The 15,231-nt window shown below is 41.8% G+C and overlaps 1 protein-coding gene across 7 annotated transcripts in view; it reads right to left on the reverse strand.

The window, feature by feature from the left end:
- The window catches only part of ibtk (inhibitor of Bruton agammaglobulinemia tyrosine kinase), a 152,190-nt gene that overhangs the window by 14,072 nt on the left and 122,887 nt on the right, over nt 1-15,231 (reverse strand). For all 7 annotated transcript variants that reach the window (XM_041187928.1, XM_041187927.1, XM_041187931.1 and 4 more), the window contains 3 exons: nt 14,100-14,251; nt 7,769-7,923; nt 3,629-3,721 (listed from right to left, as the gene is read on the reverse strand). In XM_041187928.1, coding sequence (XP_041043862.1) covers nt 3,629-3,721; nt 7,769-7,923; nt 14,100-14,251 — 400 coding nt within the window. The remainder of the gene's footprint in view (nt 1-3,628; nt 3,722-7,768; nt 7,924-14,099; nt 14,252-15,231) is intronic.

Below are 15,231 nucleotides of genomic sequence, written 5' to 3' on the forward strand. Positions count from 1 at the left end.
CCATATAGCTGTAAATCAATGCTGAAAACGGGATGCCTAGTAGGTGGCAACAGAATGACTGGAATAGCCTTTCCTTGACCTCATGGATTCCTATCATCTAGATGAAAGCATCGAAGATAACACTCATGCAGCCTTTTTGCTATTAGCTTCATTGCTGAGCTGTCTAGGATTCCGTACCCACCATTAAAATAAACCTTGATTTCCTGAATTCCTCTGTTTGAACATAGAGAGATTTAGCAGCAACCACAGCATGGAACCTATGATACCTATCTGATTGATGTGGAGACAGATAAAATGAAAGAACAATTTCCTGGTTAAAATGAAACTCCGAAAGCTCCCAGTCCCATGAAGTCAGAATTTAAATAGGTATCCATTCCAACAGTCCTAAAGCCAGCAGTTTTTACAAAGCTACTTAAATGGAGGGCTGATCAAATAATAGTTCTGCACCACAATTTGAATCACTGAACCAGAAAGAGTACTCAACATTTTTCCTACTCGTTATAAATTTTACATAACAGTATTATAGAAATATCTTTCATTTATTAGCATGTCATAGAAAGCGCATGCATATGAATGCGGAGGAGGAGAGGGAGAGGAAGGGGGCATGTGTAAAATCTCCTGTGCCCAAGAAAAAATTGAAGGCTAGCCACCTCCTGTCTCTCAATACCTTCAGTCTGTGGTTTTTCTATGCTTGCTTGTAATATGTAATACATTAGTGTAAACAAGTTGTACAATGTATTGAACCAAACCTGCTGCTTTCATTAGGCTATTATGCCGTGTATCTGCTCCAGGTTCTAGCCTCAGCAAAGCCTCTGGCTTCGGCCTCAGCCTACTAAAATCTCTGCTCTGCTAAACCACCATCACACAGTTGTCTACTTATGGGTTGGAATTTTAGGCCTGTTACCCAGGAGCAGATTGGTAGATAGAAGAGTATAAAATCGGATGGAATGGTAATGTGTTCATCTACCTGCCTCTGCTGAAATTTTACCAGCAGCTGAGTAGGTGTCAGATGACCCACCCTCCCTTGAGGCTATTGAGGACCTTACTCACTTGTACTTAATTCGTCCAGTCCCATGAAGGACAACGAGCAACAAAACTCTGCCACAGGCATCAGTCCATTGCAAGCTCTTTCCCTCCAGGAGCACTGCTCTTGAAGGTCCTCCTTAAATATACTTCTCCAGGTTTCTTTGCTGGCCCTGTCTTCTTTGTCCACCTGATGGTATCCATATGACTGTCACTCTGGTGCAGCATGTGTGTGTGAGGCAAAATAGCTGTTCTGCCAGTCTCTGTTGTTTCTCCATCATCATGTCCCACAGGTGCCTCTCATCAGTTCTCTGTAGCACTTCTTCATTGGTAATGTTGCCTCACCATGTGATGCCCAGGAACTTACATAGACAGCGCTGCTGAAAGATGCCCAACTTGTGACACCTTTGCTGTTCTTTCCTATGTCTCACTGGCGTGGATTGCAGTTGGTACTATTATGGACATAGAGGGTCGCAGCTTCAAGGCGTCTTGGCAGAGGATGTAGTGATGCTGGGGGGGTGGTGGCACATCTCCCACATGGTTGCAGAAACCACGACCTCGGACAGTTAAATCCCTGACCACTGTAAAATCCAGTCGTAGCTTCCTACACTGTTTACCCCTGGAGTTTCAGCCAGTGGGCAAGGCCATCACCTCTGCAAAAAATGTTACCAAGAAACAGGGGGTCCACACTAATCTAGCTCCCCTTGATCCAATTACACCCCACCTTTCTAATATATACTGCGCCTCTCTCCCAAAACTTCACTTATTGATTCATGCTCCACCCTTTTCACGAGTTATACCAGAAACTGCATACCAGTAGTACCCAAGATCTCTGCTTTTCATCTGTGCTTTGGCAGAATCAGTGCATTGCTGAGATACCATGTGCTATGTGTGTGATCTCATGCCTAGTGTCAGGATTCAAAGTGCAACTGAGATCCTGAACTTCATTTTTTTTTTTGCAGAGGACCATTCAGAAAAAATACAAAAACCTTTTCTGAATGAAGTGTTTTGCACAAAACTGCCTTGTGTCCTGAAAAGGGCAGATTTTTCTCTTAACTTATAGAAAGATGGACAAAACAGTTGAATTTAAGAGGAAGGTGAAAGTGACTGCCCTTGACATTAAGGCAGCACTTGACCTAGTTTGGCATCAAGGAGCCCTGACAAAATTGGAGTCAATGGAAATCAGGGGGAAAGCTCTCAACTGGTTGGAGTCATACTGAACACAAAGGAAGATAATTCTGGTTTTTGGAGCCCCATCATCCTCATCTCAGGACATTGCTGCCAGAGTGTCCTCGGCCCAATCATCTTCAGCTGCTTCATCAGTGATATTCCCTCCAACCCAAGATCAGAAATGGGGATGTTCACTGATGATTGCACAATGTTCAGCACCATTTATGATTCCTCAGATACTAAAGCAGTCCGTGTCAATATGCAGCAAGCCCTGAACAACATTCAGGCTTGGACTGATAAATGCCAAGTAACATTTGTGCCACACAAGTCCCAGGCAATGACCATCACCAATAAGAAAATCTAACCATCTTACCATTCTGACATTCAATGGCATTACCATCACTGAATCCCCCCCTTATGAATACTGTGGCTACAAGAGCACATCAGAGGCTGGGAATTCTGAAGTGAGTAACTCACCTTCTGACTCCCCAAAGCCTAAATATCATCTGCAAGGCACAAGTCAGGAGTGTGATGGAACTCTCCACTTGCCTGGATAAGTACAGCTCCAACAAACACTCAAGAAGCTTCAAAGCATCTAGGACTAAGCAGCCCACTTGGTCAGCACCCCATCCTCCACCTTAAACATTTACGTCCTCCACTCTGATGTATAGTGGCAGCAGTGTGTACCATCTACAAAATGCATTGCAGCAACTCATCAAGGCTATTTTGGCAGCACCTCCCAAACCAGCGACCTCTACCACCTTGAATGACAAGGGCAGCAGATGCATAGGAACACAACCACCGGCAGGTTCCACGCCAAACCACACACCATTCTGACTTAGCAGTATATCACTATTCCTTCAGTGTTGCAGGATCAAAATCCTGGAACACCCTTCCCAGAACTGTTGGTGCACCTGGGCCAAATGGACTGCAGCGGTTCAAGGCAGCGGCTCAACACCACCTTCTCAAAAGCAAATAGGAATGGGTCACAAATGCTGGCCTTGCCCAGTGATGCCCACATCCTATGAAAGGGTTTTTAAAATTTCAAACCAGCTCATGAAGAGCCTAGAGCTAAAGCTGAACAATTAAGGCACAATAAAACAGCTAGAAACACAAAGGAACAAAACTACACTAGTCCTTTCTATATAAAAAATGCTAACTGTAGAGCTTGACTTACAGTAGTTGAAGAATGGAGATGGTAAGAGCAGAAGCCTTTAAAAAGGAGGTAAGGAGAATTTACAAAGGTCATGGGTTTTATTGATACTGAGACAAGAGGTTACATGATGCAAATTTTACAGGTTTGCTTACACGTGCTTCCAACAAAAACAAATCTAGTTAGAACTAGCTTCTACTGTGTGGAAATAGAGAAATAAAACATTAAAAGCTTTGTTCTGATTCAGTATTACTTTTGACAACAGTAAAGCTTTATACTCACCTTGCATTAGTCTTTGGTGCAGTTACACATTTTTGCATATTTTCTTCCATTTCCATGATAGCTCGTAGGCCACCAGTGGGAGGACTTGCAGGACTGAAGAAGAAATTAATTTAGGAAGTGCATGACAATTATGGGTCATATTTGAACGGATCATAGCTTAACAAAAGGACTAACACAATAATGCACATTAGAACTTTATATAGGATAAATTTTAAATTAGTCTCAAATGTTGCAACTAATGGAACAATACTGGATGTGCCTGTATAAGCAGGAGCAAGAATAGTAATGATAATCAGGCATGAAAGTTCAGCATCAGGATCATATGTTTGAAAAGGGGACAGTCAAGATTAGCAGCAGCTAGAGAAAGGGAGCGACAGCCAGCCAGCTAGCAACGGAGGGAGGTAAAGAGGGAGGAAGGCAGCCCACAAGCAGGCAGGGAGGGAGGGAGCCTCAGCTAGTGGGCAGCGAGCGAGGCAGGGAGGGAACAGGTGGTGGGCTGTGAGCGAGCAAGCGACGGGCTACGAGTGACTGAGCACGAGATAGCGAGACACAGAAAAGGAAGAGAGAGAAGCGACAAGGATTCAGGGATGAGTAAGGAAGACGACTGGGACAGATAAGCAAGGAAGTTAGGAAGAGGCAGCAGAAAGAATGATGGCTTTGAAGGGAAACGAAGTAGCACTGGGAAGGAGGACTCAATTGGGTAGCAATTCACCTTGAGCAGGAGCACTAGTCGCAGGTATCATATTGGCATCATGTTACACGGCCTGCCTAACACACATTTCCACATTTAACTAACTGTCAGTTAAACTGAACTTCGGATGAAGCATTTAACAAGTAGCTAATGGGATCCTGCTCATTTCTGTGCCACTGTTCAAAATGAATTTTGATCCCAGAAGGCTTTCTAAACTGTTGCACTGTGGTCCAATCCTCCAGTTTCTTAATGTGTTTTCCTGATATCTGACTACAGGTGCAGTAAGTCAGCTCCAGATCAGAGGAAGAAATAATGAGGGATCAGAAGAAGTATGTTCTCAAAGAAAACAGGTGAGACTAACAAACCCACAGGCCCCTGGACCTCAAGGCCTTAAAAGGAGTGGATGAAGGAAAAATGGGAAGCTTATGAAAGATACTGAGAGCTCAATACTATAGAAGACCTAAAAGAGTATAAATGGAGGGGTGATAGGAAATAGGAAATTAGGAAACCAAAGAGGACATAAAAAAATCATCAGCAAGTATTATCCAGGAAAACCTAATGATGTTTTATAAACACATAAAGAGCAATAGGATAACCAAAGAGTAGGGCCTATCAGAGACTACTGGGGAGGGGGAGGGGGAGAGGCAGGGGCAATTGAGGGGAGAAGGTGGTTTTAACAGAGGGAGAGGGTAGGAACGAACAGGGGGTTCAGTCCAAGCAGGGGCTGCCCTGCGATCTGCAAAGGACAGCCTCGACGAGTGACACTCCCCCACTTTCTTCCCGTCCTTTAACTATTTGAGGTTAAAAATCGGGCTCCTGCTCCCACCCTGATGCCCGCGTAACTGTATTATGGCGTGGGAAGTGTATTATTAGGGCTCTAATAAAGCCTAACTAACCCTTAGATAAAAGCAAAATACTGCGGATGCTGGAAATCGGAAACGAAAACAGAAAATGCTGGAAAACCTCAGCATCTTTGGAGAGAAAAACACGGACTCGAAGCGTTAACTCTGTTTTTCTCTCCATAGATGCTGTTAGACCTACTGAGTTTTTCCAACATTTTCTGTTTTCGTTCCTAACTAGCCCTTAATTGGTCATTTTAATATGGTAGGTGGGCTTCCATTGTATCCTCAGATGTTAAGGGAAGCCAGAGAAGAAATCCTCTCTGCCTACAGGTGTGGTTTCTGAGGAATGGAGGGCAAATAACAATGTTCCATTGCCTGAAATGGGAGAAAGGGTAGACCAAGTGATTACTGGCCAGTCGGCCTAACCTCGGTGGTGGAAAAATGATCAGAAAAATTTCTGAGGGACAGGACAAAACTTCATTTAAAAAGACACCATGAATCAAAGACACCATTAATCAAAGACAGTCAGCATAAATTTGTTAAGGGAAGGTCATGTCTGAATGACATGATTGAATTTTTTGTGCAAAATCAAGGAGGGTTGACAGGGGTAATGATAAGGTTCCAGGAGGCAGACTAGTCATTAAAGTAAAATGATCCAAGGCAAAGTGGCAAGTTATATCAAAAATTAGTTCAGAGGCAGGAACCAAAGAGTAATGATCAATGGGTGTTTTTGTGACTTGATGCTGTTTGCAGAGGGGCTCCGCAGGGTTCAATACTAGGCCCCTTGCTTTTTGTGGTATACATCAATGATTTCGACTTGAGTGTAGTGAGTATGGTTAAGAAGTAGATAATACAAAAATTGGCTGCGTGGTTAATAATGCAGAAAATACTCAAGACTGCAGGAAGATATCAATGGACTAGTCAGGTAGGCACAACCATAACAAATGGAGTTCAATCCAGAGGAGTGAGGTAACATATTTTGGAAAGGTTAACAAGGCGAGAGAATATACAATAAATAGGATAACATTTAAGGCTATGGGCCAAGTGCTGGTAAATGGGATTAGGTAGGTAGGTCAGGTGTTTCTCACGTGTTGGTGCAGACTCGATGGGCCGAAGGGCCTCTTCTGCACTGTGATTGTGTGTGTGAACAAGAAGTGTAGAGGAACAGAAAGATGTTGGAGTGCATGCCCACAGATCTCTGAAGGTGGCTAGACAAGTAGATAAGGTGGTCAAGAAGGCATATGGGATACTTTTCTTTATTAGCCAAAGTATAGAATAAAAGAGCAGGGAAGTAATGCTGTAACTGTATAAAACACTAGATAAAGCCACAGGTGGAGTACTGTATTCTGGTCACCACACTATAGGAAAGACGTGATTGTACTCGACTGTACAGAGGAGATTTAAGGAAGTGTTGCTAGGACTGGAGAATTTTAGTTAAGAAAGATCGGATAGGCTAGGGTTGTTTTCTTTGGGGCAGAGGAAGCTGATGGGAGGTCTGATTGAAGCGTATAAAATTTTGAGAGGTCTAGGTAGAGTGGGTAGGGGTCCATAATCAAATGACATAGATTTAGGGTAAGACGGAACAGGTTTAGAGAGGATTCAGGGGAATTTTTTTTTACCCATAGGGTGGAAGGGATCTGGAACTCTCTGCCTGAAAGGGTGGTAAAGATAGTAACTTCCAGATCAATTATAAAGTACTTGGATAAACATAAAAGTGCCATAACTGACAAGGGTAAGAACCAAGAGCTGGAAAGTGGGATCATGCAAGATGGCTACTTGACGGCCTGCACAGATGTGATGGGCTGAATGGCCTCCTTCTGTGCTCTAAATTTCTATGATTCTATTATAGGTTGTGGAGCTAAGATTGATGTATCCAGAGTTTTTCAATTTTAATTTGAGGAATATGCCAAATTAATTTCAGATATTAACCATTTCTTGATCCTCTAATTTTTTTTTTTAGCAAGTCCATCTTCCCCCAGGAGGATGTTTCCTCATGTGGGTGAGATCTCCCTTTTAGGGTGGAGATGAGGAAATTATTTTTCTCTCAAAGGTGCACTTGTCTATGGAATTCACTTTCCCAGAAAGAAGTGGAGGATAGGTCATTGAATTTAATCAAGGCTGAGCTAGATGGATTTTTGATGGATAACAGAGTCATGAATTATGGAGGACAGGCAGGAATGTGAAATTGAGACTACAACCAGATCAGCCATGATCTTATCGAATGGCAGAACAGGCTCGAAGGACCGAATGGCCTACTCCTAATTCCTAGGTTCCTATCAGACTCCTTAAAATCTACCCCTTTGACAAAGTTTTGGTCACCTTTCCTTCGGCTTAATATCCACTTTTTTCCCCCATCATCCCTCTACAGTGCTTTAGCATGTTTTTCTACATTAAAGATGCCACATAAAAGGTGCTGTTCAAGGACAGAATGTGCTTTATTACAAGACATTTACAATATGTATAACTTTGAAACACTGGACAGAACTAAATTACACAAAAAATGTTTTATCACGCATAGATCAAACATACAACATTCTTGATTCACAGACATGCAACTTAAATATTCACATGGATAGCTTTCTAAATCAGAATGTGAGACATTTATACCTGAAAGAGCTGGTCACCCAGCCAGTAGCACTTCCAGAGTTGGATCTAGGAATGGGCTTTGGGTTAGATTCTCTCTTAGATGTCCATATTTTTTCATTCATTTTTGCCTCTTCAGTTGGATTTTTCATCTCAGAAACATGGGCTCTTTCATCAATCTAAAATTTGAAACAATCATGCATAAAATACCACTGCAAAGATGCTTTAAACACTTGAAATTACTGATCAATTTAGTCATTAAATTCTCATTAAGTACCACAGGCAATTACATAGGATAATAGATAGCTGTTAGTACATTACAAGGTAGTCAATCCAATTGATGGGTCCTGACAATGTCAAACTACAAGAACAAAACTTTGGATGTCTCACCATGACATCCCCTATCAGGACGGTCAGAGAGCTCTCCGCTTCTTCCTTGAAAAGGAGGCCCAAACAGTCCCCATCCCACTACCCTCTGCCAGCTGTTGAACATGTTCCCATATTGAACTATTTCTCCTTCAACTCTACTCACTGCCTCCAAATAAAAGGTGTTGCAACGGGTAAAAGCAGGTCCTAGTTATGCCTCCCTTTTGTGGACTATGTAGGACATTCATTATTCTAGGTGTGCTCCCTTATCTCTTTTTCAGGCACATTAATGATTGTATCAGTGCCGTTCCTACTCTCACCATGAGCTGGAAAATTTTGTCGACTTTGTCCCCAATTTTCACCTTTCTCTCACCTTTACCTGGTCCATTTCTGATTCTTTCCTTGCCTTCCTTGACTTCTCTGCCTCCATTTCTGGGGATAGGCTATCAACTAATATTCACTAGCCCACTGACTCCCATAGCTACTTTTGACTACACTTCCTCACATCTTGCTTCCTGTAAGGACTCTATTCCAATGTCCCAGTTTCTCCGTCTCCATTACATCTGTTCCGTTTATGGAACCTTCCATACCAGTGCATTCAATATGTCTTTCTTATTCCTCAACTGAGGATTACGCCCACCACCCCTAAGCTGACAGGGCCCTCTGCTGTGTCTGAACTATTCCATGCACCACTGCTCAGTCCTTTCTCTCTCTCTTCAGAATCACAGAATTGTTACAACTCAGGAAGTCATTCAGCCCATCATGTCTACACCAGCTCTCTGAATGAGCAATTCACTTAATGCTATTCTCTTGCCTTTTCCCCGTAACCCTGCACATTCTCTTCTTTCATATAACAGTCTAATTCCCTTTTGAATGCTTCAGTTGAACTTGGCTCCACCACACTCTCATGAAGTGCATTCCAGACCTTAACCACTCACTGTGTGTAAAAGTTTATCACTTTTGCTTCTTTTGCCAATTACTTTAAATCTGTGCCCTCATGTTCTCGATCCTTTCATGAGGAACATTGTTTCCCAACTACTCTGTCCACACCCATCATGATTTTGAATTCCTCTATCAAGTCTCTTCTCAGCTGTCTTTTCTCCTCCCTTCTCACCATTCAAGGTTTGAAACACTCCGTCCAAATGAAACATTGATTCATTTGTACTTCTTTCAACTTTGTACACTGAATTTGCTGCTCACAATGTGGTCTTCCTCTACATAGCAGAGACCAAATGCAGGCTGGGTGCTGTTTTACTGAACACCTCCATGCAGTCCGCAAACATGACCCCAAGCTTCCAGCCGCTTATCATTTCAGTTTTTCACCTTGCACCCACTCTGACCTTTCTGTCCTCAGCCTGCTACAGTGTTCCAACAAAGCTCAATGTAAATTCGAGGAACAGTACTCATCTACTTGGCACTCTACAACCTCCTGGACTCGACATTGAGTTCAATAATTTTAGATCATAACCTCTGCCTCCATTCTATCTCATGCATTTTTTTTGTTGGATCATTTATTCCTTTTATTATTCCATGATTCTGAAGGGCTAATAGCAGAGGTACATGAAATAGATGACACAATGGAGGACCCTGTCAAACTGTGGGGGTGGTGAATGGTGGACGGAAAGTTGGTTGAGGAATAAGACAGACATATTGAGTGCACAAGTATGGAAGGTTGCATCATCAGAATAGGTGAAATGGAGATGGAGAAACTGTGAGATCGGAAGAGAGTCCCCACAGGAAGGAGGGCTGCTAATCTGTCATTCACACCTCATCTGGACATACTTTCTGTTTACTTGCTATTGCCATTACTACTCCCTTTGGCTTTTCTATTATGAACCTTTTTTTCCCATTTATTCATGGGAAGTGGGCATCGCTGGCTTGGCCAGCATTTATTGCCCATCCCTAATTGCCCTCGAGGAGGTGGCGGTGAGCTGCCTTCTTGAACTGCTGCAGTCCATGTGGTGTAGGTACGCTCACAGTGCTGTTAGGGAGAGAGATCCAAAATTTTGACCAAGCGACAATGAAGAAATGGTGATATATTTCCAAGTCAGGATGGCAAGTTGCTTGGAGGGGAACTTCCAGGTGGTGGGTGTTCACATGTGTCTTCCATACTTCTCCTTCTAGATGGTAGGGGCTGTGGGTTTTGAAGGTACTGCCTAAAGAACCTTGGTGAGTTCCTGCAGTGCATCTTGTAGACGGTATACATTGCTACTACTGTGCTTCAGTGGTGGAGGGAGTGAATGTTTGTGGATAGGTTGCCAATAAAACAGGCTGCTTTGTCCTGGATGGTGTCAAGCTTCTTGAGTGTTGTGGGAACTGCACTCATCCAGACAAATGGAGAGTATTCCACCACACTCTTGAGTTGTGCCTTGTAGATGATGAACAGACTCTGGGGAGTCAGGAGGTGAGTTACTTGCTGTAGGATTCCAAGTCTCTGATCTGCTCTTTTTAAATTTTTTTATATATTGATTTATGGGATGTGGGCGGCACCAGCTTGGCTAGCATTTATTGCCCTTCCCTAATTTCCCTTGTTCAGAGGGCATTTGAGAGTCAACCACATTGCTGTGGGTCTGGAGTCATACGTAGGCCAGACCAGGTAAGGACTGCAGGTTTCCTTCCCTAAAGGACATTAGTGAACCAGACGGGTTTTTATGACAATCAACAATGGTTTCATGGTCATCATTAGACTTTTAATTCCAGATTTTTATTGGATTCAAATTCCACCAAGTGCTGTGGTAGGATTCCCCTGAGCATAACCAATCCAGTGACAAAGCCACTGCGCCACCAGCTCCCCTCTTGTAGCCACAGTATTTATATAGCTAGTCCAGTTCAGTTTCTTGTCAATTGTAACCCCCAGGATGTTGATAGTGGGGGATTCAGCAATGGTAATACCATTGAACATCAAGGGGAGATGGTTAGATTCTCTCTTGTTGGAGTGGTCATTTCCTGGTACTTGTGTGGCGCAAATGTTACTTGCCACTTGTCAGCCCATACTGGATATTGTCCAGGTCTTGCTGCATATGGGCATGGACTGATTCAGTACCTGAGAAGTTTTGAATGGTGTTGAACATTGCACAATCAGCGAACATCCTCACTCCTGAACTCATGATGGAAGGAAGGTCATTGCTGAAGCACCTGAAGATGGCTGAACCTAGGACACTACCCTGAGGAACTCTTGCAGTGATGTCCTGGAACTGAGATGATTGACCTCCAACAACCACAACTATGAAACATTTAATCCTTCAATCTCACTTTCCCTCTACCCTATCACAGGCCTTCCTGTTTGTTCTCAGAATCACAGAATTGTTATGGTACAGAAGGAGGCCATGCAGCCCATAGTGTCAACACCAGCTCACGAATGAGTATTATGACCTATTGCCATTCTCATGCATTTTCACCGTAATCCTGAACATTGATTATTTGAATAGAAACGTCTAATGCCCTCTTAAATGCCTTGATTAAAACCGCCTCCACCATCCTTCCAGGCCGCACATTCCAGACCAGAACCACTCGCTGGGTGAAAAAGCTTTTTTTCACATCGCATTTGCCTCTTTTGCAAATTACTTTAAATCTGTGTCTTGTTCTCAATCCTTTTACGCATAGGAACAGTTTCTCCCCATCTACTCTGTCTAGCTCCCTCATGATTTTGAGCACCTCTATCAAATCACCTCTTAGCCTTCTCTTCTCCAAGGAGAACTCTCCCAACTTCTCCAATCTGTCTTCATAAGTGAAGTAAGACTCTTCTGCACCCTTTCCAATGCGTTCAGATCCTTCCTAAAGTGCGGCACCCAGGATTGTACACAATATTCCAACTGAGGTCCAATTAGTGTCTTATACAAGTTCAGCATAACCTCCTTGCTCCTGTTCTCTTTGCAACTATTCATAAAGCTTTGGTTACTGTATGTTTTATCAACTGCTCTCTTCACCTATCCTGCCACCTTTAATGACCTGAGCACATATACATCCAGGCCCCTCTGCTCCTGCACATCCTGTAGAGTTGTACCCCTTATTTTATATTGTCCCTTTTTCCCCTCTCCCCCACCTTTTACTTGCTCAAAACCTACCACATCTCTAACTTTCCCCAGTTCTGATGAAGGGTCATCAACCTGAAATGTTAACTCTGTTTCTCTCTCCACAGATGCTGCCTGACCTGCCGAGCATTGCCACCATTTTCTGCTTTTATTCCAGATTTTACAAGTTTAATTATAAGAACATTAGTGTCTGTTTCAGCATTAGTGCATTAAACACAGCAACGGCTATGGGTCCTAACAGCATCCTAGCTCTCATGCTGAGGACGTGTGCTTCAGAAGTAGCTGCATCTCTGGACAAGCTGTTCCAGTACAACAACACTGGCATCAACCTGACAAAGTGGAAAATTACCCAGGTATATCTGTCCACAAAAAGTAGGACGTAGTTAACTCTGCCAATTACTAATATAAAAGACAAAAACAGAATTACCTGGAAAAACTCAGCAGGTCTGGCAGCATCGGCGGAGAAGAAAAGAGTTGACGTTTCGAGTCCTCATGACCCTTCGACTGTCGAAGGGTCATGAGGACTCGAAACGTCAACTCTTTTCTTCTCCGCCGATGCTGCCAGGCCTGCTGAGTTTTTCCAGGTAATTCTGTTTTTGTTTTGGATTTCCAGCATCTGCAGTTTTTTTGTTTTTATACTAATATAAAAGCCTACTCTCAATTAGCAACAAAAATAAAAATCATTAATTGCTATCAAGCAGTACTTTCTCACCAATAATCTGCCCAATGATGCTCAGTTTGAGTTACCACCAGGACTACCTGACTCCAGACTGCATTATAGCCTTGGTCCAAACATGGACACTAAAGCTGAATTCCAGAGGCGAGGTAAGAGCGCCTGCCCTTTATATCAAAGCAGCGCTCATTTGTGTCTGTCACCAACTGAAGTCAATGGGAATCAGGGGGATAACTCCTAAGTAGCTAGCACAAAGGAAGGTCATTGTGATTGGAGGTCAATCCTTTTGGCTGAAAAGTTACAAACCAACAGTTACAAACTCAAGGAGGCAAGAATTTCCTGGGCTAGCCTAAAGTAAACCAATTTTGTAAGTTGTGACAGAGTACAGCTCATATGGTAGGTAGTGAGAGTTGGGCTATAAGATTCATCGTAAATAAATCATACCAGATTATGCCTCAAAACCTACTAAAATTATATGCCATACACTGGCCAATCACTAGCTACATATCAAGTTATTTGATTTGTACAATTACTTGAGCACTTATAATTCTAATGCAGTGTAATCGAACATTATATGTAAAATGTTTTGCTAAAAAAGGTTAAATGTAATTATCATATAGATCAGTTCCAGGTATTAGAAAACTATATTATTTAGGCTTTAATGAAAATATACCTAGAAAATATATTGAATACAATGCAAAAATTGTCAACATTAGTTTCATATATATTTTATAGCATTTGCTTTGTTTTTTAGCTAAACTTGATTAATTAACATGTGAGGAAAGCCATCTACATTTTTATGTAGATAGAAATATAAACTGCTGACAGTCTTAAAAAGGTTAGAAGTTTTATGAAACAGGTAAATTTATGCAAACATCAATTCTAGAAGCTGCAATTTATATGCTTTTGATTCACTTTGACTAAAGCCCTACCAACTCTGCAATATTTATTTGATTTAGGTTTCATATTACTGTCAGAAAAGTTTAAAAGTTACTCACTTCAAATACACTTAAATTTCCTTTGTTAATAAAGAATAAATTTTAATAAAATAGCAGTATTCACATCGGATAAAATACAATAATGATGAAAGATAGTCAGTAAGATAGTGAACAGCTGTAACAAATGACAAAGGACAGTGTACAACAGGAAATTAGGGAAATAGAGAAGGACTGCCAAAACAACCCAAAGCTGTAAAGTGGCTCAAGACCGGAGTGTTTTAGCATGTTTTTGTGTTGCACTATAATTATCATAGTCATCAACAATGTGCTGTATATAGTTTGCAGACCTCCAATTTCTCTTGGCAGAATCCAGCTGAAAAATCAGGTGAAGCTAACTCTCTGGGACTGGCTACTCCACCAGCATAGCTGCCTTCAGAATCAGACATCAACATCTCCTGCAGGGATTCCACTGAATTAGTTTTAGCAGGTCTTTGCAAATCTGCAAGAATAACGAATATTCATCTTAAAACAAAAGTTAGAAAATGTTGTGTGTAATGAAAAGTCTTGCATGCACCCCATCTTCAATCTGTAGCATACAACCTAAATACATCCATAGCATGCAAAATCATGTGTCACAATTTTTCAAATTAACTCAAATAGCCAGTCAGGTTAATCATGTGGATTCATTGAATTTTTTTTAAAGCTACCAGCAAAACTACATTTTTCCCTCAATCCACCTATCCAGAATGAACAGCTGTCAGAAAACAAGCCAATTTTCTCAAGCAATATTTTTCTGATTCGTTTTTAGAAGTTTTATTTCTAATACATATCATGTAAAATCAAATAATTCATAAATAAATATTTAAAATTATGTAATTGCTGATGCCCTTCTGTAAATCCGTCCAATTAGTTCTGTCCAGAAATCCCACCTTCTTTCAGAGATCAGAGTGTAAAGTCTGGAGCTTGCTTTCTTCTGTTAAGCCTTTCTAATATTTTTTCAGCCTCAGTGCCTACTTCAGCTATCTCAGATCTGCAGAAATGAAACTTAGTGCAGGTTCTTTGTGGGCCATGCTAGTTTTTTTTTCATAAGTTTTATTACAAAAGTGTTTTTTTTCCTCCTGCTCCATCTCAAAAACTCTTGCTAACCAGCATTAAATGAAATTTCCAATCTGAAGGCCTGGTAGTGACAGTAATCTCCCTACATCCCTCGTAACCAGACTACTTCACAGCTGCTTTGAGACCTGGCATCTTTAGCACCTTATTGTTTCAACCTTGAACCAGGGCTGAATATATCAGCAACAACCTCTAAACAAATAGAGTCATATGGACTATGTTCATAAGAAAGCTTGTGGTGCCTTTATTTATTTAAATTTGGGTATTGATGAACTGTTAAGATGGCTGCCAAGCAGGTCAGGTGGCTGTTGCAACTTCAATCCAGACTATCAAACTTCCAGAAAGTCCCAATTTAAATCATACTGG

The sequence above is a fragment of the Carcharodon carcharias genome, chromosome 5, assembly GCF_017639515.1.
Source record: "Carcharodon carcharias isolate sCarCar2 chromosome 5, sCarCar2.pri, whole genome shotgun sequence".
In the NCBI taxonomy this organism is placed as follows: domain Eukaryota; kingdom Metazoa; phylum Chordata; class Chondrichthyes; order Lamniformes; family Lamnidae; genus Carcharodon; species Carcharodon carcharias.